General features: G+C 54.4%; 1 protein-coding gene across 1 annotated transcript in view; it reads left to right on the top strand.

Moving 5' to 3' along the window:
- Positions 1-1142: 1142 nt before the first annotated feature.
- Positions 1143-24074, top strand: part of LOC310906582 (serine/threonine-protein kinase PAK 1-like) — a gene marked incomplete at both ends in the record, with an annotated part of 36382 nt that continues 13450 nt past the window's right edge. The window contains 2 exons of the mRNA XM_083885321.1: positions 1143-1199; positions 1862-1889. Of these exons, the coding sequence (XP_083741447.1) occupies positions 1143-1199; positions 1862-1889 (85 nt within the window). The remainder of the gene's footprint in view (positions 1200-1861; positions 1890-24074) is intronic.

The following is a 24074-nucleotide window of genomic DNA, read 5'->3' as shown; positions in this document are numbered from 1 at the left end:
TAATAGATATGTCCACTGTGGCTGCCAAGTCCAGGCCGAAGCTTCCAGAGGTGGCGGGGTGCAGGTCACTGGCTGCTGTACAGCTGCTATTTGTGTCCCGGCGCGGCGGCGGGATGGCGCGCTGGTCTTGCCATTTCCCGATTTCCTCCGACAGGCTCCTTTTTCAGTCTCTTCCACTTCGCTTCGGCTGACTTGCTGTAACAGCAGCTTGGAGTGGAGCAAGAGCAGCAAAAACTTGAGCCTGACTACTCTCTGCCTGTTTCTGAAGTGTTTCACCTAGCCCTTTAATAGCCTCGACAATAAATGCCTGAGGCCCAGAGGGTACAGATGCTGCTTTCTCTAGAGCCTCTTCTACAGACCAATTAGCTCTCAAGGTGTTAACTAGGTTTTTTGTAGCCTGATACTCATTTTGGAGTATACACTGTTTTAACATAGCTCCTTGCATATAGAGTGGCACTCCAGCTTTTTCTATTCCCTCTACTAGTCGATCTACAAATTTGCCTAATGGTTCTTCTCTACTCTGTTTTATTCTCATATATATATAGGGGTTCCATGTGGATCTTTTACCTTATCCATAGCAGCTCTAGCGAGCTTTATGACCTTTTAACATTTTTCCGGTCTTAACAGAGCCTGTGCCTCTGTCCTTACCCAATTGCCTATTCTCAACAATTCATTTAAGGTAACCCTATGTAGAGGATCCCTAGGTTGTCTCTGTGTGGCAACTGACTCCTGCGCTAGGGCTTGCCAGTGAGCTTGAAATAACAAAAGTTGGTGGGGTGTAAACACAAGCTTAGAAATACCCTGACAATCTGCTGGCAACAGCAAATATGTACCCCAGATATAATCCAGCATTTGCCGAGCAGGCTTACTGTTTACCCCATATTGGCTAACAGTGGAGCGCAACTGGGAAAGTAATTTCCAATCAAGGGAAGTCAATTGGGCAGTGACACCTCCTCCCGGTGCAGGATTATATATTACCGGGCATGCCATCGAACTCCCTGCTTCTATCATCTGTGCATCCCCTCATTCTACTCCTTCTCTAGCTAGGGCACTCCATACCCCCCTCCGATTCCTGGCCATTACCTCTGTCAAATTTGATTCAACTTTCGGAATAGTTTCATCGCTCTCCCCAGTCCATGGTAATGGACATGAATCTGTCCGCTGACCCGCAGCGACTGGAGGCATTGGGGGAGCTGATGGTACAGAGTCTGCAGCCACTGTGTTCCCTCTGGTGGCACCCATTTGCTCTGGAGGTAGATGTACTGTTGTACATGCAGGAGGCAAGGGAAAGTCTGACTCTGATGAATATGTCAGATTCATTCCCTGGGCTGCTACTGCCTGCTGAGCTGCTCGTTTTTCTACTTGGTGTTGCAGCAGAGCATTATGTACTGCTCGCCACTGTTTCCCTAACTTCTTAGCTGTTTTATCATCATCTAAACTTGCCTCCCATATCTTATCCCCAAATTTTTGCCATTCAGAAAGCTTATGTACTGTATGGGGGTTTATAAAGCACCCTTTAGCATACCCATATGCTAGCAAGCCTGGCAACTCCTTTTTAATATCTATACCCTGGACTTGCCATTTTTCTAGCATACAGGCAAATAAATCATATGCTGCTTGCCTCTCCATATTAGTCAGCGCTGTGCAGCTCCCAGAGGTCTTCGGCAGCACGTATCAGCCGGCCCCACCGATGTGAGCACCGGGGCGCGGAAGCTCTTCTTTCGCCGTCTCCCTGCCGGCCTCACCGATGTGAGCACCGGGGCGCGGAAGCGTAATTGCCTCTTTCGCCTTTCTCTGCCGGCCTCACCGATGTGAGTACTGGGGCGCGGAAGATCTTTTTTTGCCGTCCCTCTGCTTGCAGGACCTGAACCCCTACTCCTCCAACCGTGGTACCGTATCATGTTTCGGGGTCACCATTTGTTGGATGGAGGGAGACTGACTCAACCGATGTTGATCAATCAGGCTCGATTTTATTTGTTTTCTCGCTTACATTTACATTCTAAATAATTAGTTCATACATATTGCAAAAGCCAAGCTCCTGATTGGTAGTGACTACACAATAGCTTACTTCATGTTATATCAGCATATTGCAACAGTTGTATCGCCTTATAGCGTTCAGTTCCTCTTTTCTCATGATCTCAGTTTCTCTCCCTCATCCTCATGCTGGCCTTGTCCTAGCTTCTAGTTACAGTATTAGTCTGAGAGCTATTGTGTCCCTTATCCTCTTCCCATTTCTCAGCTATCCTCTCCACAGGAAGAGCTTCACCAGGAGCTCTACCCTGACCCGACACCAAAAGAGGCACCAGTAAGGCAATGTCCCTGAGAGTGCCCCGACTGTGGGAAGAGCTTCATGTGAGTCTCCAACTCCATCCCCCATCAGAGGACTCACTTTGGGAAAAGCCCTGGTGACCCACATTTACCATGACCCATGCGGGCAAGACACCTGTCCCTTTCCCTGCCCCTGGCAATGACGTACGGTGGAATTGAAGAACGTCATGGTCTGGACATGGCCCTGCCATTGTATTTGATCACATTTCATGTCATTGCCAGGGGCAGGAAAAGAACTCTCTCTCCCAAGGAGAAGGGTGTTCTCTCCAGGAAGGAGTAAATACATGGCCGGGAAGAGCCTGTAGATCTTGTTGTAGTTTCCCCTGTATATAGTTTGTCTTATCCCTTCTGTTATCACTGTTATTTCTATTCCTGTTTCTTCCTTAACAGTTTCCTGTTGCCAGTAAAGTGTTCTTATCCCAGCCTGGGCTCTTTGCCTTTTGTACTCTCAGTGGGAGGCTGGAGGGCAGCGAGGGGCGGCACGGTTTTAGCAGGAGCAGGAAATTGGGGAATCCCATTCCTAAAGCCCGGCCCGGGGAAACCGAGCATCACAGCTGGTGCCAGCCCTGGCTGCCCTGGCAACAGCCTTGGGAGCGAGTCCCTGGCTGGGGGCTGTGGGAACCTCTTCCCTCTGGGGCCCAGGGACAGGACTGCAGGCAACGGCTGGAGCTGCTGCCACTCCCTGCTCCAAGTGCCTCCTTCCAGCCGGGCTCTGGGGCTGCTGAGGCTGCTCTGGGCTCTGCCAGGGCTCTGCTGGGGCTCAGCTCTCGGCCACGCTGGGCCTGCTGCCCATCACATTGCTCCAGGCACCTGAATCACAACGGGAAAGAAGGAAACTTGCAAGCGAGTTGAGATTCAATAGTTTTTATTCAAAAAATCCTAACTAGGCAACAGAAAGCTGTTCTCAAGTGCTGCATCTCCTCTGCACCCACGTGTCCTGTCTCCTCTGGGCCAGCTCTTGTTCTCCAGTTGCTCCTTGCAGGCCACAAGGAGCTGGCAAACACCCTGTGTAGGCACTATGCAGGTTTTAAATGCTAAGTTTGATTTATCTTCAACTTGAACTAGTTGATTTGGTAGTAGAATTAACCCTTCCTCAAAAAATAACCCTTGCTTGCCCATTTTTAATACACTCACATAGTGTGAATTTGCTTTATCATGTACATGTTATGTTAACTTGAAAAATGTTTTGAAGAGAAAAACACATTTACTATTTTTATGTCTTCCAGTTTTCCTAAGAAAATCTGGCTGGCTTTGTTTTGTTTTTTAACTGCAGGCTTCAGATGATTGAAGATGATTTTCATGGCATAGAATAGAAGAATCTATCACAAAGAATGAGGGGTAACAGGTTAAAATTAATCTTATTTGGATTATGACTTGTGGTCCTTATAAAAACCCTTTCCAAGGGCTGGGTTTTCAAGCTGGAGGATGAAGTACAGCGAGTTTCTCTGGATAATGCTGGAGCCCATCTCAGCAGATGCAGAAATGGGCCAGAATCCAGCATTTGGAGTGTGAATTTGGGCTCCTGGCCCTGCCCCAAAGGAGAGACAGGATGTCCCCTGCAATGTCTGCATGGAGCAGACAGAACAGATGGGGAAGTGTCTGCAGGGCCCCTGGGAGGGAATCTTGGGGTTCCTGTCAGCAGGATCCTTTTGGAGCTTCAGCCTGGGCTGGGCAGCACTTCCATCTGCAGCTTCCATGTGCTGCTCCAGCAGCTGCTGCTGGGGACCCTGAGGGAAGAGGCCCCGGGAGGGATGGAAATGCTGCAGGGACAGCACCAGCCAGGGCCAGGAATGAGCTTTGCCCTGCTGGCTGGTGCAATGAGGCTCCTTTGGTGCAAGAGGAGGCAAAGTCAAGTTCAACAGGAAAAATGTAGAAAATTGGAAGCCTCTCAAAAGGCCTCACACATTCATCTGTTAGCTCTTCAGTGTCAGTCCTTGTGAAAAGCCTTCCCAGTTTTCCTTTGGATTCCAGGGCCCACAGATGGGCTTCAGAGTTCAACTACTAATTGGTTTTTTCCAGGTTTTTAAACAGAGTGTAATTGGGCATCGCTTGTCATTTTTTTCTGCTCTCCTGACCTTGAAAAAGAGGTTCTGTGCTCCTGTGAGGCACATCTGGAGGGGTGGTTGGCAACCATGGAATCCTCTGGGAAAGCACTTGATTGACTTCAGGGCAGGGGTGGAGAGCTCAGCCTGAGGACAGAACTGTTCCAGATGCCTCTGTCCATGTCAGCTCCTCACAGATGAGTCCCTGAACACACAGGGTGGTTTATAGGGATTTATTTTCCCCTCCTGTTCACTTGGAGGTGATTTTTGGATCCTTTAGAGGAACATCTGACCAGCCCCTGTCCCCATTCCATTTTATTCTCTCCACTTTGGCGTTGGCCTGCTGGGTTTGACATGGAAATTGATAGTGTCTCCCCGTTCTTCCCTCCAGCCCTCAATTGTAACATGTATTAAACCCTGCAAATGGCCTCATTTATCTGGTGGGGAAATTGTGAGGTGGAGAAAGTTAATAGGATTTGTTTTCATGAACCTTGTGATGGTAAAGAAAAATGAGGTTTGTCATTTTGGTGTGGTGCTGGGTGTTGGGATTTGTGAGTTTATTTCTTGTTATTGTTATTTATTAGTATTACTTTTCATTGGTAAGACTTTTAAAACTTAGATATTATTAAGAGTGTCTGGATATCACTCACTGGGAAAATTCCCTAGATTTTCCCAACAAGATTAAACTGTATAGTCAACTCCGAGTAGCCAGTGGATTCTAAAGATGGAAAATCCTGTTAATGGTGGGTTTGGTGTGGTTTGGAGCTGGGGAAGGGTCTCATCCCCTCCCGGAGGTGCCCCAAGCCCGCTCTGCTGCCACGTCTGCACTGGCGGCCCCTCAGGGCTGCCCTGCCCTGGGGACATGGTGGGACCCCCCTCCTGCCAGGGCTGAGGCTCCTCATGGCCCCTCACAGCCCTTCATGGCCCCATAGAACCTCTCCTGGCCCCTCACAGCCCCTCACAGCCCCTCATGGCCCCTCACAGCCCCAGGCATGGGGCTCCTCCCAAAGGAGGAGGGGTCGGACCCTGCTTGTTCTCCTTTCATTTCGGTCCCTTCCCAGCCCTGAGGAAAGAAAGGCTGCAATGGAGCCTTTCCCCAGCCTTTCCCTCTGGGTTCATTGCGGCTGAAGCTCTGTGCTGGCGCTGGCCCCAGCGCCAACATCCCCGCAGCCCCGCAGGCCTTTGGTGTCCCCCCGTGTCCATTCCCTGTCCCCGAGTCCCGCCCGGCTCTGGCAGCAGCAGGAGCCGCAGCGCAGCGGGCGCCGGCCCGGCCCAGCCGGGGCTCCCGGGCAGGAGCAGCAGCAGCGCCGGCCCCTTCCCACCTGCTCCTGCCTCGCCTTCCAAGGCCTTTGTCCACCTCAATTCGGCACTAGAGCAACAATCACCCACCAACAGCCCTCATTGCTCAGGGCCCGCCTGTGCTGCCCTGACCCAGCCTGCAGAGAAAGAAAGGATCGGCTTCCAGCGCTCTTTTCAGCACTGTTTTACTCCCCCTGAGGTGACAGCAGGAGGTGCTGCTGCCTTTGCCTTGGCAATTGTAGATCATGGCTGCTCTTGCCCCTCTTCTGGTGGCCACTTGAATTTTATCAGTAAAACTGCAATTTCCCGTTTTTGATCAGTGCCACCAGAGGTGCTTTTATGATAGGAAACTCTGGCATCATGAGTAGCAGATCTCCAAATCTTAAAAAATCCATGAACACAAAGTTGAGGAGAATTAAAGCCACACAGGCCACATTTGCAGCACTCAAACACAGCCCTGTTGCTGCTGCTGCTGAAATAGAATCAACTGGCAGAGGCCATCACAGAAATTGCCTCTGCAATGTCAAATAAAATGAAAAATAATCCACCAGGAGAAAGAGAAACCAGATCTCCTCGACTCCCTTCATTGCTTCCTCCGAGCAGCAGCAGCAGCAAGTGGAGATGGGCAGAGGTATTTGCAGCTGCTGCTGATCCCAGCTGGAGCCCAGCCTGCTGCCCAGGGCCAGCGGGAACCTGAGCCCAGCCCAGGCAGCTCCCGCAGTGTCGGGAGCTCAGCGCAGGCGGGGCCAGGCCCAGAGCCCCGGGCACAGCCGCCCATTGCGGGGCAGCGGCGCAGGCGGAATGTCCTGCGGCCCAAACCTCCTGCTCCTGCCACACAGCAGTGCCCATCCTTCTCCCCCTGCTCCTCCTCTCCCAGCACGCCACCAATTCCAGCTCCCAGGAGCCTTCCCAAGACAGGGCTCAGGCTCCTCTTTCAGCCTGAGTGTCCCTGCAGAGGAACAGGGCATCTTTCAGGCACTTCCACAAGCTCAGGCTTCTCATTTCATGAGGCATCTGGGATGAAAATGGTCTTTTTCAGAAACACAACAACAGAGGGAATGGATTAGAAATTATTAGAAAAAATGACCCTTCTTCCAGACAAAGTTCACCAAGTCATTCTCCTTTTGAATTTCTCCTTTTCAGATTCTTTCCGCCATGTATTCGGACAGGATCATCTTCTTCTGGTGCTTTTCATGAACTGATTGTGGTCTTGATTTAGATCAATGCATGAGATGTAGAATCATCTTAACTGAACACAAAAAACTCTGTCAGCCTATTTTCATGTTCTAGATCACTATCAAGATGTCCACGGGAATGTTGGAATGATTATCACGCAACTTTCCACTTCTGGCTGCAGCCTCTGGAGATTCTTTCTCTGCATTCAGCCAGGCTTGTATTCCCTAACAATTCCTGGTACTGCGTCATGTATTCTTAGAGTAGAACAGTAACAATGAAAACTTTAAAAATGGCACAACTCCCCAGTCCTCAGGGAAAAAGAACAAGCTGTAAAGTTCTTCAAACATCTGACCTGCTTTGCTGCAAGAGTTGTGCTGCACACACAGTGTGGAAAGCCAAGAGAAGCTGCAGCTGTGGCACATCTTGTGAGAGAAGCTGCACCTCATTCTCCAAGAAAGGTTCTTGAAAAGGGCAGACATGACTGTGGCAAAGATTGTGGGAAAACTGAAACAGCTTTTAAGAAATGCAATGAAAGTGGAAAGAAACAATCCAAGATGTTTTTCTCTGTTTGTTTTTATGCTCCCATTTTTTATGTTGCACTACTTCTCCATCCCATTCATTCCAAATGGATCTCACCTCTAAGATCGATGGCTTAGCCAGTTTTAGACACTATAAAATACCATGAGCTACACACAGTTTGCCTTTCCCTGTTCTTGTTGGAAAGCAATGCTGGAGCCATAAGTGCAGGCCTTGGGTCAGGCACGAATCCTACAGGCAGGGAATGTGGCCTGACAGTGTGTGAGCCTGAGCAGGGCCAATGCCCAGCAGCGTTGCTGTGCTCGGGTTCCATGGAAGCATCCCAGGAGCAGCTGCTGAGGTCAGGAGCCATGGCAGGCACCAGGCTGCTCCAAAGGCCCTTGGCAGGGTGGGCTCCTGGGCTGGCTCTGTGTGCCAGGAGCCGGCAGCGCTGGGTGCAGGGAGCCCAGGGAGGGCACAGAAATGCTGGGCTGGGAAATGCTGGGGGGGACAGCGAGATGGGCGTGTGCAGCTGGCCAGGGCACAGCAGCAGCACGCACAGGGGGCACAGCCTGCAGGACACATGGCCAAGGGCTGGGCAGGGCTGGCAGGGCCACAGGCACCCAGGCCTTTGTTCCCTGGGCTCTGCCAGTGCCTCTGGAGGCCCCACAGGAGGAACTTTCCTTTCAGGGCCTGCACTTTGCTCCTCCCTGGCCCCTCCCTGAGGAGGCTGGCAGGGCTTGCAGTTTGATGACATTTGTCCTTGCTGCCCCTGCCATCCCACTGGCCCACCAAGAGCTCCGAGGCACCCGGGAGGGACAGGCCCTGCTGTGCCAGGCCTGGGCTCAGGGCTTGGCCTTTCTGCTCCCTCCAGCCAAGCCAGGCCTTGCTCAGCACTGCAGTTCCTGCTGCTGTGCCCCAAGCTGGCTCGGCCGCTGTTGGAAAGGGACTTGAGGTACCTCGATCCCCTCAGGGGGCACATGGGAGAAAACAACAAACTTCTCACCAGGGTGGAGAACAAACTTTTAACTTGCAAACATCAGGCAATGAGATACTTGGGAAATCTTAAAGTATCATGGAATTCCAGTAAATCACTTCACAAAGCACTGACTGAGAAAACTCTTAACCTGTCCTACTTACTGTTCTCCAGATTTTGAGAAGAGGAAGTCAGGAGAAGAGAGAGAGAGAGGGAGATCCACAGTCCCCCTTGGATCCAGCACCATCTCAGCTGCTGGGAGCTCCAGGGCACATGGGATGTGTCAGTGTCACACGTGTGTCACAGCCTCACTTGCTCTGGTCCCTCTCACAGGTGGGGTTTTTGAGGTGCCAGGGGCTTGGCAGCCACTTTGGGGCTGGAGCAGAGGCTGCAGTGGCTGGGGCTGGGGCAGTGACCATCCCACCTACACAGAACTTGCCCTGGCCCCCAAACACACCCTGGAGATGTCTGGGGCCATTCATCATTTCTCTGCTCTCCAGCACCGAGGCAATGGACTCTGGCTGCAGCTCTGAGCTGGTGCCCAAGGCAACCACCCCTGGCAATGGGGCTGCATGGAGCTGCTCTCAGGACACCCACCAAGAGTTGGGGAGTGCTCTACAAGTGCCTCAGAAACGTGGGATACTCCATGGAATGTGAAATATCCAAAGTCTCCCTCAGTAATCGGTTCCTCCTCCTTTCATCATCCCCAAACTTTGGCTGTCTCATTCCAGACCCCTCCCCATCTCCCCAGTCCTAACCCAAACCCATCCCAACCCATGCTGGACATCAAGACCCCCTTCCCAAGCCTTATTTCCCCCATTTCCCACCTCCCAAACCCCCTCCCACCCATCCTGCCTCACCCCATGCCCACTCATCCCTCTTTATTTGCATCCCACTTTGCCCAATTCTCTCCCAACCCCATCCCACCCTGAGAGGCTGTGGAATCAAGTAATTTTGGGGTGGGATTGAGTAGTTTTCAGTGACATCGAGTGGTTCTGAGGTGACAAATAAAACCCCCTTGTCCCTTTGAGCACCAAGAAATGGAGAAAATTACACTAAATACCCCCACACCCCCAAATTATCCAAGGTATCTCTCGGAATCCCAGATCCCCTTGAAACACTAGAAAAAATGAGCCTATAGACGCCCTTGATGAGTTTATTGATTTTTATCCAAATTTGTCTATTTTAATAGGATGGAGATCAATCAAAAGAATATTAAGTACAACCAAACAAAAAGACCACCAGCCCAGTGTCTTCCCAAAGGAGATTACAGTGAATGTGGGTCACCAGGGTTCTTAAAAATGTAGGTCATCCAGTGGGGGATGGATTTGGAGCAGAGCACGAAGCTCTTCCCACAGTTGGGGCACTCACAGGGCTTCCCTTACTGATGGTTCCATTGGTGTTGGGTCAAGGTAGACCTGTCTGAGAAGCTCTTCCCACACTGGGGACACTCGTGGGGCCTCTCCCCAGTGTGGATGCGCCGGTGGATGATGAGGTGGGAGTTTCGCTTGAAGCCCTTCCTGCAGTCGGGGCAGTGGAAGGGCCTCTCCTCTCTGTGAATGCACTGGTGCCTGAGGAGATGGGAGCTGGTCTGAAACCCCTTCCCACATTCAGAACACTCATAGGGCCTCTCCCCAGTGTGGATCATTTGGTGTCTGATCAGCTGGGACCTCTGGTTGAAGCCCTTCCCACATTCCCCACACTTGTATGGCCTTTCCTCAGCGTGGGTGTTCTGGTGGCGGATCAGGCTGGAGCGCTGGCTGAAGCTCTTCCCACACTGCTCACACTGGTAGGGCCCTTCCCTGGTGTGGATCCTCTGGTGGCGGATCAGGTGGGATCTTGTGCTGAAGGTCATCCCACATTCCCCACACTCGTGGGGCCTCTCCCCAGTGTGGATGCGCCGGTGGGTGACAAGGGTGGAGTTGCGCTTGAAGCCCTTCCTGCAGTCGGGGCAGCGGAAGGGTCTCTCCTCTGTGTGAATACACTCGTGCATGAGGAGATGAGAGCTGGTCTTAAACCCCTTATGACACTCAGGACACTTGTAGGGCCTCTCCCCAGTGTGGATCTGCTGATGCCTGATCAGGTGGTGTCTCCGGCTGAAGCTCTTCCCACACTCCAAGCACTTGTGGGGCTTCTCCCCATCATGAAGCTCCTCATGGACCAGCTCAGAGCCCCGGCTGAAGTTCTGTCCACCTTCCCGGATCAGGATGGATCTTTCCTCCTCAGAGCACCCTGGGATGGGTTTGGAGCCCCTCCTCCTGCGGGATCTCTGGGGCTTTTCCTCCCTGTTGGATTCCTGTGCTGTGGAGCTGCTCAAAACAGCCTCTTCCATAAGGTTCTGCTGTGGGGATTTGCCCTCCCTGGTCTCCATCCTCAGCTCCTTGTCTGGGGGAGAAAGGACAAGGAGAGGATGGGATTGTCCTCCGTGCCAGAGGGAAGGTGAATGAGATCCCCTCAGTCCACCCCTGTCAGGACAGTGTTGGCAGCAGGGTTGTCCTGCAGCCGGGGGCCGTGCTGGGCTGGGAGGTGGAGCAGGAGAGAGGGGGAAAGGGGCACTGACTTCCTCCTCACCTGCCTGGCTGTCCTGGGGCATCTTCCTCTTCCTTGCAGCCTCCTCCTCCATCCAGCCAAGGTTTGGGAATGGGAAATCCTAGTTAGGGGAAAAACAAGGGATGAGCATCTTGAGTTTGAAGGTCCTTCTGTTTAAGTCCATCTCTAGAGGTCATTGGGCATCTGGGGTCCATAAAAACCTCCCAAAGACCAAGATTCAATCCTGAAAATGTCTCCCAGGAGTTCCCTGTCTCTGATCTCTTCCTTTTGGTGTTTGGAGGTTCCCCCTGTCCCAGCTGCTGGGGGTCACACTTGTATTGGGGGTCCTCTGTCTATCAGTCTCTGCCTTCCCCAGGCTGATGGGGGTCCCAGGAATCAAAGAAGATCCTTCTTCTTTCATCTCCCTATAAGGGATGCTAGGGAGGTTTGGGGTCCTGAGGTCCCTTCTCCCCTTATTCTCTGCTTTGGGGTGCAGGGGGTCCAAGGAGTCCCCCCTGCCCCTCTCCAGGCTCTTGAGGGTCCCACCAATCGCGCCGATCCCCCCTCTCTGGGCTCCCCACTTTGGGCTCCTGGGGGACACAGGGCTCTGCTCCTCCAGGCTGCCTCTGCCAGCAGCTGCCACTGGGACCCCCCAATGTCCCCACAAGGGGCATTTTCCACTCAGATTTGGAGTTCTCCATTCTCCACATATCCCCCCAAAAAAAACCCAACCCAGGAACCCCCCAGGATATCTGGGCCCAGCTCCCCCTCCCTGGTCACCTGTGGGATGGGGGGTGATGATCCCACGGGTGGGGGTCTGTGAATTCAGGGAGTGCTCAAGCTCGTGGTTCCTTCTCTGTTAAGAGTAGAAGGTTCTTAGCTCAGGAACTGGCTGACCTCATTGAGAGGGCTTTAAACTAGGTTTGAAGGGGGAAGGGGATGCAGCTGGGCTGCCTGGAAGCAGACCCAAGGGTGTTAAGCCTGAGTTAGGGCTGAAATCAGTAGCCCAGCTGAAGGGCATGTACACCAATGCACGTAGCATGGGTAACAAACACAAAGAGCTGGAGGTCATGGGGCAACAGCAAAGCTGTGATGTAGTCACCATCACAGAAACGTGGTGGGATGACTCACACAGCTGGAGCACTGCACTCCATGGCTACAGGCCCTTCAGAAGAGACAGGAAAGGGAGAAGAGGTGGAGGGTGGCCCTTTATATTAAGAAGGCTTTTGATGCAATAGGTATTGAAATAAATGAAGATTCAGTTGAATGGCTATGGGTAAGATAAAGGGAAAGCCAACAAGGCTGACATCCTACTGGGAGTCTGTTATTATCCACCCAACCAGGAGGAAGAGCTAGACAACTTATTCTATCAGCAGCTGGAGAATGTTTCAGGATCATCAGCCCTTGTTCTTGTAGGTGACTTCAACCTGCCAGACATCTGCTGGGAACTAAATACAGCACAAATGAGGCAGTCCAGGAAATTTTTAGAGTGCATGGATGATAACTTTTTGTCACAGCTGGTAGGTGGGCCCACCAGGGGAGGGACAATGTTAGATTTGTTGTTCACAAATAGAGATGGGCTGGTGGGAGATGTGGTGGTTGGAGGACGACTGGGGCAGAGTGATCATGAAATTACAGAGTTCTTGATAATTGGTGAAATCAGGAGGTACATCAACAGGACTCTTACATTGAACTTCCAGAGGGCAGACTTTGGCCTATTTAGGAGACTTATTCAGAGAGTTCCTTGGGAAGCAGCCCTTAAGAACAAAGGAGTTCAGGAAAGCTGGGTGTTCTTCAAAACAGAGATTTTGAGGGCACAGGAACAGACTGTCCCTGTGTGCCGAAAGATGAGTCAACGAGGCAAATGCCCAGCCTGGATGGGCAAGGAGGTTTTGGAGGAAATTAGCAATAAAAAGATAAAAAGAGGATGTGTCATTTTTGGAAGGAGGGTCAGGTCTCTCAGGAAGGATTTCAGGGGATTGCTAGAGTATGTAGGAAAACAGTTAGGGAGTACAAAGCTCAGTTTGAACTTAATTTGGCAATTTTGTAAAGGATAATAAAAGATGTTTTTACAAATATACTAATGGCAAAATGAAGGGTAAGACCAACCTTTGTTCTCTAGTAGATGTGGGAGGGCACTTAGTAACTGCAGATGAGGGGAAGGCAGAAGTGCTTAATGCCTTCTTTGCCTCAGTTTTCAGTGGGAAGATGGCTTGTCCTCAGAACAACTGCCCTCCTGGGCTGGTAGATGGTGTCAGGGAGCAGAATGGTGCCCCTGTTATCCAGGAGGAGGCAGTCAGAGAACTGCTGAGCCACTTGGATGTTCATCAATCTCTGGGCCAGATGGGATCCACCCCAGGGTGAGGAGGGAGCTGGCAGATGAGCTTGTGAAGCCACTCTCCATCATTTACCAACAGTCCTGGCTCACTGCTGAGGTTCCAGGTGACTGGAAGCTGCCAATGTGACACCCATTCACAAGAAGGGTGGGAAGGAGGATCCCAGTAATTATAGCCCAGTCAGCCTGACCTCAGTACCTGGTAAAGGTAATGGAGCAGTTTATATTGAGTGTCATCACACAGCACCTACAGGATGGCCAGGCTGTCAGAGCCAGCCAGCACGGGTTTAGGAGGGGTGGGTCGTGTTTGACCAGCCTGGTCTCCTTTGATGACCAGGTGACCTGCCTGGTGGATGCAGGAAGGGCTCTGGATGTCTGTCTGGACTTCAGCAAGGCCTTTGGCACTGTCTCCCACAGCACAGTCCTGGATAAGCTGGCAGCCCGGGGCTTGGACAGGAGCACTCTTTGCTGGGTTAGGAACTGGCTGCACGGCCAGGCCCAGAGAGTGGTGGGGAATGGTGCTGCATCCAGCTGGGGACAGTCACCAGGGGTGTTCCTCAGGGGTCTGTGCTGGAGCCAGCCCTGTTCAGTATTTGTATTGACGACATGGATGAGGGAATTGAGTCTTTCATTAGTAAATTTGTAGATGACACTAAGCTGGGAACATTTGTTGATCTGTTGGCAGGTGGGAGGGCTCTGCAGAGAGACCTGGAATGGTTGGATGGGTGGGCAGAGTGCAACAAGATGGAGTTTAATGAGTCCAAGTGCCAAGTCCTGCACTTTGGCCACAATAACCCCTGCAGTGCTCTAGGCTGGGGATGGTGTGGCTGGACAGTGCCCAGGCAGAAAGGGACCTGGGGGTTCTGGTCAGCAGAGGCTGAACATGAGCCTGCAGTGTGCCCAGGTGGCCAAGAGGGCCAATGGCCCCTGGCCTGGATCAGGAATGGTGTGGCCAGCAGGAGCAGGGAGCTCATTCTTCCCCTGGACTCAGCACTGGTGAGGCCACACCTTGAGTGCTGTGTCCAGTTCTGGCCCCTCAGTTTAGGAAGGACCTTGAGAGGCTTGAACGTGTCCAGAGGAGGCAACGAGGCTGGTGAGGGGCTTGGAAAACAAGCCAGAGGAAGAACGACTGAGGGAGCTGGGGGTGTTTAGCCTGGAGAAAAGGAGACTCAGAGGTGACCTTATCACTCTCTACAACTTCCTGAAGGGGGGTTGCAGACAGCTGGGGATTGGTCTCTTTGTCCAGGCAGCAACTGACAGAAGGACAGGACACAGTCTTCAGCTGTGACAAGGGAAATACAGGTTGGATAGTAGGAAGAAGTTTTTCCTGGAAAGAGTGATTAAATACTGGAATAGTCTGCCTGGGGAGGTGGTGGAGTCACCATCCCTGGATGTGTTTAAGAAGAGACTGGATGTGGCACTCGATGCCATGATCCAGTTGAGGTGTCAGGGCTGGGTTGGACTCGATGATCTTGAAGGTCTCTTCCAACCTACACATTCTGTGATTCTGTGATTGGACCCTGACTGGGGTTACTGGGAGCTACTAGAGCCACGCAGGAAACCAGCTGTGCACACACTGGGAGGAACTGGGAAAAACTGGGAATGACAGGATGCATACTGGTGACAACTGGGAGGTACTGGCAGGGACTGGGATAAAACTGGGGGCAACTGAACCATGCTGAGGGAACCGGGAATGCCTGGCAATGACTACAAGGGCAACTGGGATATACTGGGAGTACCTGAGACCATGCAGGCTGTGACTGGGATCACACTGGGAGCCACTGGGAATGTGCTGGTGGGAACTGGGACCAATTGTGAGTGACTGGGGCCCTGCTGGGAGAGACTGGCATCATACTGGGAGTGATGGGGGTTTTCTAGGGGTAGCTGGGAGAACTGGGAACACAGCAGATGAAAGAAGGAGGAACTGGGAGCAACTGGGACCCTGCTGGGGGCAAATTGTACCATACTGGGGAATAATTGGGAATGACTTGGCTCATACTGGGAGTGCCAAGGAAACTGGAACCACACGGGGGTGTGTGGTTACTAATAAACCTCCTTCCCCCCAAAAAAACAACCACCCAACCCAAACAAACAAAGAAAAAAAACCCCAAAAAACCCAAAACAAAACAAAACAACAAACAAACAAACAAAACCACCTCCCGGGGACCCGCCCATGTCCCCCCGAGGGAGGGCCATCTGCGCCTCGCCTTTGGAGCCCTGCCAGCTCCAAACATCCCCCCAAAAACCCCAAGCCCAGGGAGCCCAAACCCGGGATATTTGGGGCGAGCTCCCCCTCCCCGGGCACCTGCGGGATGGGGCCGATGGTCCCGGGGCTGCTGCGGCTTCAGGGAGCGCTGGAGCCGCCCGCTCCCTCCTCTGCTCTTCTTCCTCCCGCTTCCCGCGGCCGCTCCGCCTCTTCCTCCCTCCCTCCTCCTCCTGCCCCGTTCCCGAACCCCTCGCAGCCCGCGGGACGAGCGGGGATGGAGCCGGGAAAGGTCGGAAGGCAGAGAGGGCCCAGGGGGATGCCAGGACTGGCAGTGACTGGGCTGTGCTGGGAGCACCTCATCACCCCCGTCAGGTGACATTTTATAGGGGACCCCCATTCCAAGCCCCTCTGGGGGATGTTTTGCCCCCCCACCCGCCCCGGAGTGGATTTTTGGGATTCTCTCTGCCATGGCCGCTTGAAGAGGCGCCTGTTTTGGGTTCCCAGGAAAACTCTCCTTCAAAGGGCAACACCACTCCCGGTGATTCCGGCAGCGGAGCCCCGGGGGGGGCTGGGAGTCCCAGGGGGGATTTGGGGGTCCCGGGGGGATTTGGGGGTCCCGGGGGGGATTTGGGGGTCCCAGGAGGGTTTGGGGGTCCCAGGGGGGATTTGGGGGTCCCGGGAGGGTTTGGGGGTCCCGGGAGGGTTTGGGGGTCCCAAGAGGGATTTGGGGGTCCCGGGAGGGTTTGGGGGTCCCGGGAGGGTTTGGGGGTCCCTGGGCGGGGCCGGTGACAGAGCTGGGACCCCGAGCCGGGTCTGAACCTTCTCACTGTGCCCGGGCAGCGTCAGCGTGTTCAGGGAGATCCTGGGGCCCGGGGGGTCACCCCAAATGCCCGGGGAGCCCAAATGGCCAGGGAGCCCCTGCAGTGCCCCCAGCGCTGGATCTGCTGCAGGCAGGGGGGCACCAGCACTCGGCCCCCACCCCCCACCATCACAGGGGGGCAGAAACGGGGGAGGGGCACGGACAGGTCGGGGGGACCCCCAAAGTCCTGGGGGAGGGGACACGGGGGGACTCCCAGGAATCCCCGTGGGGGGATGAGGGGGGACCCAGGAGGAGTTTGGGGGGGCCGGGGGGGTCATGGGGGGACCCCCAGGAGTCTTGTGGGGGGTGGGGAGGGCAAAGAACAGGGCGACCCCCAGGATGGGTTTGGGGGGGATCTGGGCTGGAGCTTCCCTGGCAGTGGGATGGGGATGGGATCTGCCCGTGGAATTCCATGGGAATGGGATGGCAGTGAGATCCAGCTACAGAATTCCCATGGGAATGGGACAGCAGTGGGGTCCATCCTTGGAGGCCCCACGGGAATTCCCATGTTCCCAAATTCTGCCCTCCCAAATCCCCCATTTCCCAATCCCACATTCCCACGGGAATTCTGCCCTCCCCCCCTTTATGCTCCAGTGCCTCCCGCCCATATCTGACACATTTCCGGAGCCATTCCAGGCAGGAGTGCCCCAGGGCATTTGTCACTTCCTCAGCCTGGATCTCCTCCTGTTCCCGGCGCCTCTTGGTGACCTGGGCAGCGCCGTGGCCACCAGGAATCCCCCGGATCCCCGGGGGCTCGGGGGGAATGCCAGGAGTGGGAGTGACTGGGCTGTACTGGGATCCTACTGGGATCATCCTGGGCGTGAGCAGGAGCAGCGGGATGGCTCCAGGGCTGGGGCTGGGGGCGCTCCTGGGGGGGCCAGGGGGAGTGGGACCCCCGGCCCCGGGACCCTGACCCGCCATTCCCGGCCCCGGGACCCCCCTGCTCCCCTTATCCTGCACAGGGACCCCCTGAATCCCCCATTTCTGAACACCAGCACCCCCTGCTCCCCTTTTCCCGGCCATCCCATGGCTCCCACCCTCCAGACTTCCCATGTGCTTGACGTTGGGATGGCGTGGAATGCCTTGGACCCCCATTCCTGCCTTTCCCAGCCCCCAGCCCCAACTTTCTTCAAAACCAGAGACCCCTTGAACTCCCCCTTCCCAAACACTCTGAGTGTCCCCACCCTGGTCCCCCCTTTTTGGGAAACCCTGAACTTTCCTTTCTTGGGCTCAAGGACTCCCTGGAACTCCCTTCTACCTCTCCAAGTTCCTGCTCCCCATTTCCCTGACCCTGAGACCCCCCTGCACCCCCATTCCTGAGAACCCAGGTGCCCTTTTACCCCTTTGCCCTGCCCTGAGACCCCCCTGCACCCCCTGATCTGGCACCAACACAACCTTTTCTCGGCCACCCCGCCTCTCCCAGCCCCCAGAGCCCCCTTTTCCTTCTCCCTGTGACCCCTGGGCCCCCATTCCTGCATTTCCCAGCCCCTCCTTTCCTCACAGTGAGGGGCCCTGGCACCCCCTTTGCTGGGCACAGGATTCCCTGGACACCCCATCCCACCTCTCCCAGTCCCTGCACCCCCTTTCCTTGACTCTGAGCCCCTGAACCTCCTTCAGCTGTCCCAGCTCTTCCAGTCCCCCCTTTCCTTGGCCTCTTGACCCCCCTGGATGCCCAAACTCCCACTTTCAGCCCCCCAGCTCCCCCAAATCTCCGTGTCCCCCCAGTTCCCCACTCCCTGCAGTCCCTGGAAGTGGCGCTGTCGGAGCCCGGCCCGGGGGTCCCCCAGTCCTGGATTGTGGGGACGGGGACGGGACCCCCTGCGAGCGCTGGGACAGCGAGCGGGGCCGGATGGAGCCGCAGACACCGGGGATGGCAGCGAGAGCTGGGCTGGGATATTGGGATAGCCAGAGCTGGATACTGGGATAGCCAGGGCTGGGATATTGGGATAGCCAGGGCTGGGATATTAGGATAGCCAGAGCTGGATATTGGGATGTTCAGAGCTGGGATATTGGGATAGCCAGGGCTGGATATGGGATAGCCAGAGCTGGGATATTGGGATAGCCAGAGCTGGATATGGGATAGCCAGAGCTGTGATATTGGGATAGCCAGAGCTGGGATACTGGGATAGCCAGAGCTGGATATTGGGATAGCCAGAGCTGGGATACTGGGATAGCCAGAGCTGGGATATTGGGATAGCCAGAGCTGGGTTATTGGGATAGCCAGGGCTGGGATATTGGGATAGCCAGAGCTGGGAAGGTGGTGGAACAGCCTAAGAAGTAAAATTTTTAGTTGACACTGGAGCAACATATTCTGCTTTGAACAAGGGTTTAGTACCTATAGAAGATGATTATGTTACAGTAGGAGAAGCAACTGGCCCATTTGAAAAATCATATTTTTGTAAATCATTAAAATACAAGTTTGAGAAACAGTAGGGCATTCATAAATTACTGTATCTACCGGGAAGGGATTTGCTGGAATTACTATAAGTAAATAATATTTTTTTTTAATGTTAACATGAAATTTTTTAATGTCAACAATAAAATTTTGTGGGATAATCAGACTTGGCATATTGGGATAGCCAGAGACAGGATTTTGGGATAACCAGACTCAGGACATTGGGATAACCAGGGGATGGAGGGAATGGAGGACTCTGAGGGGCTGGGATGGGATCTCTGGGGATGGGGGGGATCTGTGGGGCTGGAATGGGAATCCAGGGGGCTCCAAGGGGCTCTGTGGGGCTGGGACACGACTCCATGGGTCCCTTCTCTCCTCGTTCCCAGGTCTCCACACGGTGCAGGTGGTTTCCAGCTGTGACCTCCTGTCTAATGGAGAATCCATGGATCCCACCGGTACGGCTACGACGGGTGGGATTTCATCTCCTTCCAGCTGGGATCCAGGAGCTTTGCAGTGTCCCACGGTGCCACTGGATCACCCAGAGGTGCTGGGAATGCAAAGGGATCCTGGTGGAGCAGATGAAGCATTACCTGGGACACACCTGTGTGGAAGGGCCCCCAAAAGACATCAGATATGGTCGGGAGGCTCTGGAGCACAAAGGTGGGTGTGGGAGGGGAAGGGAAATTCCCATGCGAATGTGGCATTCAGAAATGGGGAGACCAGGGAATGCAGGAATTCCCATGGAATTTCCATGGCTGGATCTCACTGTCATCCCAGTCAGGTGAGAATTCCATGGATGGATCTCCCCCCCAGCCCACTGCCATGGGAATTCCATGGGGAAATGATTTGAATGGATGACCAATGCAATGAGAGCAGTGAGGTGAGGAGCAATCCCTGCTGGGATTCCAGGGGCCATCAATGCCAATGCTGTCCCCAGGCCGGCTCTGCTGTGCCCGTGGCAGCACCAGGGGAGTGCCCTGTCCCTGCCCTGAGCCCAGCACGAGCCTTTCCTTGGGTGTTCTCTGCCCTGCCCGGGGCAGGAGGGCACTGCCCCAGCGGCTTTGGTGGCCTCGGGCACCCGGCCGGGCTCCAGCCCCTGCAGGTGGCTCCTTGGGGATGTTCCAGAGCAAAGCTTAAAGCCAACAACAGTTTCTGGAGGGGATTGTCCCCCCTTGGCCTGTGCTGGGAGCCCAAGGGCAGCAGCCCGGGCACAGCAGCCCAAAGTGCTGGAGCTCAGTGTCCCTGGGCCAGGCCGTGCTGATGCCTTGGGAGGCTGACTTGGAACAGAGACTGGGCAGGGACAGAGAATAAAGTAGGGATTTATTGAATCCAGGATCCCCCCTGGGCAGGACAGGAGCCCCACCAAGGCTGCACCCCGGGTGGGCCAAGAACAGGCACAAAAAATGGCTGCCCAGGCACCAGATCTGACACTTTTATAAGTTTTGGTCCATTTGCAATTGGGGTTTAATTGTCCAATTACAGCTTCAGGTTGTGAGGTCTCATCCTTCTTGTTCCTCCCTTCAGTGCACCCTTGTTTGTGCTTTTGGGCCTGAAAGGTGTCCTTGGTTCTCTGCAGAAAAAGGATTTGTTTTGTCTCCCTGCTCTGTGAAGAGCTGACTGGCACTGAATATGAGGCTCAGAACTACATCCCTGGGCAGCACAGAATCTGCCGGGATGGTTGGGAATGGGGGTCCCAGGTGTCCCTGGTGCTGAGGAAAGGAGGGGCCCAGGGGGTCCTGGGCAAGGCAGGAATAGGGGCCCAGGGGGTCTGTGGACCAAGGCCAAGGGGGCTCTGGGGGCAGGGAGAGGCGGGATGTCCGGGAAAGGGGCGCAGGGCTGTCGGTGCCGGGTCAGGGGGTGCAGGGGGAACCCATGGCCGGGAATGGGGGTCCGGGGCTCCCCGGGCTGACGGGAACAGGGGATGCCGGGGCTGGGAGAGGAGGATCCCCGGGCAAGGGGCTGCGGGGCGGGGTCGGGGCAGGATAAGGGGGCGCGAGGGGTCTCGGTGCCCGGGAATGGGGATTCCAGGGGCTCCCGGGGGGGGCTCCCCAAAGCCCCTCCCAGGGGGGAGCAGGAGCCGGCTCAGGAGCTGTGGGGAGAGAAAAGGGGCCGAGCCCAGCACGGGGGGACACGGGGGAGTCCCGGGCGCTCCGAGTGGGGGACACGAGCCCCGGGGACCCCCCTCACCTTCTCCTGCAGGGGAGGCCGAGCCCCAGCCCCGGCAGACGGAGCCAAGACGGAGCCCCCGAGCCCCGGCAGCATCTTGGGGGGGCGTCCGGCGGCAGCTCCGGGGGCAGGAGGGGCAGGACCCGGGAAAGGGACCGGGGTGGGCTGGGACCAGCTGGGATGGGCTGGGACACCGGGACACACCCGGATGGGACACACCGGGACACACCGGGACACACTGGGATACACCGGGACACACCGGGATACACCGGGACACACTGGGACATACCGGGACACACCGGGATACACCGGGCCCAGGACTGGCACCCATTGGGAGCAGGATCAGAGCACACTGGGACCCAGCAGGACCAGAACTGGGGAACAGGGATCAGAGTGGGACCAACTGGGATATACTGCGATTAGACTGAGAGTGACTGGGATCATACTGGGGGAAACTGGAACCTCACTGGGACAAGTGGATGTGACTGGGAATGACCATGAGTGTGCTGAGGGCAAGTGGGATATACTGGGAGTGTCTGTGACCATACTGGGGGTGACTGTAAACACACTGAGAGGGACTGGGGGTAACTGGGTCTACACTGGGGGAAGTGGGATCCATGGATTCTCCATTGGACAGGAGATCACAGCTGGAAACCACCTGCACCGTGTGGAGACCTGGGAAGGAGGAGAGAAGGGACCCATGGAGTCGTGTCCCAGCCCTGTTGGAAAGCAGATAGACATCTCCCAGGACCTCAGGCACACAGGCGTAGAGGCAGAAAAGAATGCAGGGGCTGCTTTGAAACCCTCGGGGAAACTGAGATCCATAAAGTCACACAGACATGAAGTGGGAATGTGAGTTTTAGTTTTAGGTGTGTAAAACTATGCCTTAAGTGCCTGAAGCAAATAGGAGACTGTATTAGTTGATAGAAAAGCCCTAAAGTCCAGTTTAAAGTTCAGCAGCATTACCTTGTACAAAGTTAACTCAGTCCTAGGCAGAATATAAACATACCAGAGCATTGCTGACATTGCCAGACCGAATAGACAGGCTGTAGGCACAGGCCTTGTGTAAGAAATGATTACCATTGACACACAACTGTCTTAGACCAGGAGAGGTGCAAAAAGACAGGAACAGCATCGTGTTTGTGGCTGGTGGGATGATTTAGGAATAGAATTCATTGTATTTGGGCTGCTGCTGCTGCTTCTGCTTGGGCCATGGGGACTCTGTGCTGGAAGGCATTTTGCATGATGGCCCGGACTGTAACAGCCTGGCCTTGGTGAGGCTGATCCAGCCATGCCATAAACTACTTTTCCAAGCAGCAGCACCTCTCTTGTTCCTGGGCTGGCCACTCCAACTTGCCAGCTGTCCATCAGCAATGTGCCCGCTGCTCCTGCCTGCTGCCAGTCCTTCCCTGGCAGTGACAGCAGGAGCTGCTCCTGCCGCCGGCAGCTCCTGTGCCTGGAGTCCCTTCCCGTGCTGGCAGCACCAGCTGCCTCTTGCCTTCAGCCCAATGCCTGCCTGCACCTCGGCCTGCCTTTGCCAGCTCTCTTTTCCCAAGCCTTTGACTCCCAGGCTTCTGCCCCAGCGCAGGGACATTTGTTATTCCCATCACCTGCTGCTTTGACACCATGAACCATTCTGGTTTGACCTAAGAGGTGAATCATGAAGATTGTGGTGCTTTCTTGTCCACAATGTCCTGTTAAGACCCAGAACACGCTGTTCTTACAGCTGGGAATGTGATTGTTCCTACACCATTTATTCCACACTGCAGGACTAAAGAAAATCTCTCCTTTTCCTTCCTAAGTTGAAGCTACAGCTTAGTGCAAGTATGTGTTAAAAGAGAATGAATGCCATAATCCATTTTTTTTTCAGTCACTAGTGGATAGCTCCCTGGAGGATACAGAACAACTCAACAATGTTGTGCATACAATGAAAAAGAAAAAACAAGAAAAAATTCCCTCTGGATGATGAGGTTAGAAAAATCTTTTTTAATCCGTGTCACTGTTTCTTATTACATCTACTTAAACTGACAAGAAATTAGGCTGATTTTCTCCACACTGAGGCAGTTTTGCAGTGAAGCAGCAGCATGTCATGATGCTAAATAAGAATCTGGCCTTACCTCTAATGGTCACTGCTGCAAAGTGTATCAGTGCACAGCAAGGCAGACTGGGTTATCACAGTTATTCCTCCCCTCCCCTCCTGCACATCCCATTGTCTCCTCTGCAGAAGACACAGGCTATGAAAACAAGGCAAGGTTGCTCCCTCTTTTTCTTCTCCCACAGGACTTGTCAGACCCCATGTTTTTTCAAAGGACTGCATGTGCCTCTCCCCAGCTTGCTTATTTCTCATTCTTCAAAAGAAGAGAGCTGAAGGAGTCTGAGGCATGTGAGTGCCTGATCTCTCTTTCCCTCTACAGGCTCTGCCTCCCCCAGCCCTGGTTCCCTGCTGTGCTTTGGCATGAGAGCCATTCCAGCCCCAAACACAAGGGCAGTGGAGTTCAGCTGCAAAGCCTCTCTCTGCACTGGGATTGCTTTGAGCCTGCAGCCTCCATGGGCAAGGGCTTTGTGGGAGCAGGGCCAGAACAGCCTGTGCCCTGCACACAGAGCCAGGAAAAGGAGCAGATCCTGCTGCCTTCTGCTGCTGCTGCTGATCCCAGCAGCAACTCCCCTGGCAGTTCCTGCAGGGAACTCCATCCCAAGGGCTTCCATCCCTGTCGTGCCTGGGAGAACTTGTTGCTTCCCAGTTCTCCCCCATCCCTGTGGACTGTGGAGCATGTCAGCACAAGTGTCCATGGCCCTTCCTCCCTGCCCAGCCTGCAGCAGTCCCAGTCCCTGTTGCCTCCCCCTTGCTGCAGCTCCTTGGCCAAAGTGCTGCCAAAGGCAGCGGAGCTGGCTCAGGATCCCTGTTGGCTCCTGGGCTCCGGGATGACCTTCAGAGGGACACTTGGAGCGCTTCCTGAAGAGCTGCCCGTGGCCTGGGGGGTGGATTTGTCCTCCCTGGGTGGCTCTGCTTGGAGTTGGACGCTGCGTGGAGTCCCGGAGTTTTCTCAGCAGCCTTTGCAGCCAGTTCTTGGCCAAGGTGTGGCTCTGCTGCCATCCCAAATCTGTGCCTGCCTTGCCCAGCCTGAGTGCAAGTGGGGCATGTGCTGGGCATGGCTGGAGAGTTCCATGGACAAAATCCTCCCCCATCGTCACCTTTACATCTGCTCATTGCTCTGGGCAGCACAAATCTACACTTCTTTTAGTGGAA

This window comes from Zosterops lateralis (assembly GCF_965231275.1).
Source record: "Zosterops lateralis genome assembly, contig: HAP1_HAP1_SCAFFOLD_72, whole genome shotgun sequence".
Lineage (NCBI taxonomy): Eukaryota > Metazoa > Chordata > Aves > Passeriformes > Zosteropidae > Zosterops > Zosterops lateralis.
This window is presented reverse-complemented; position numbering and strand designations above follow the sequence as displayed.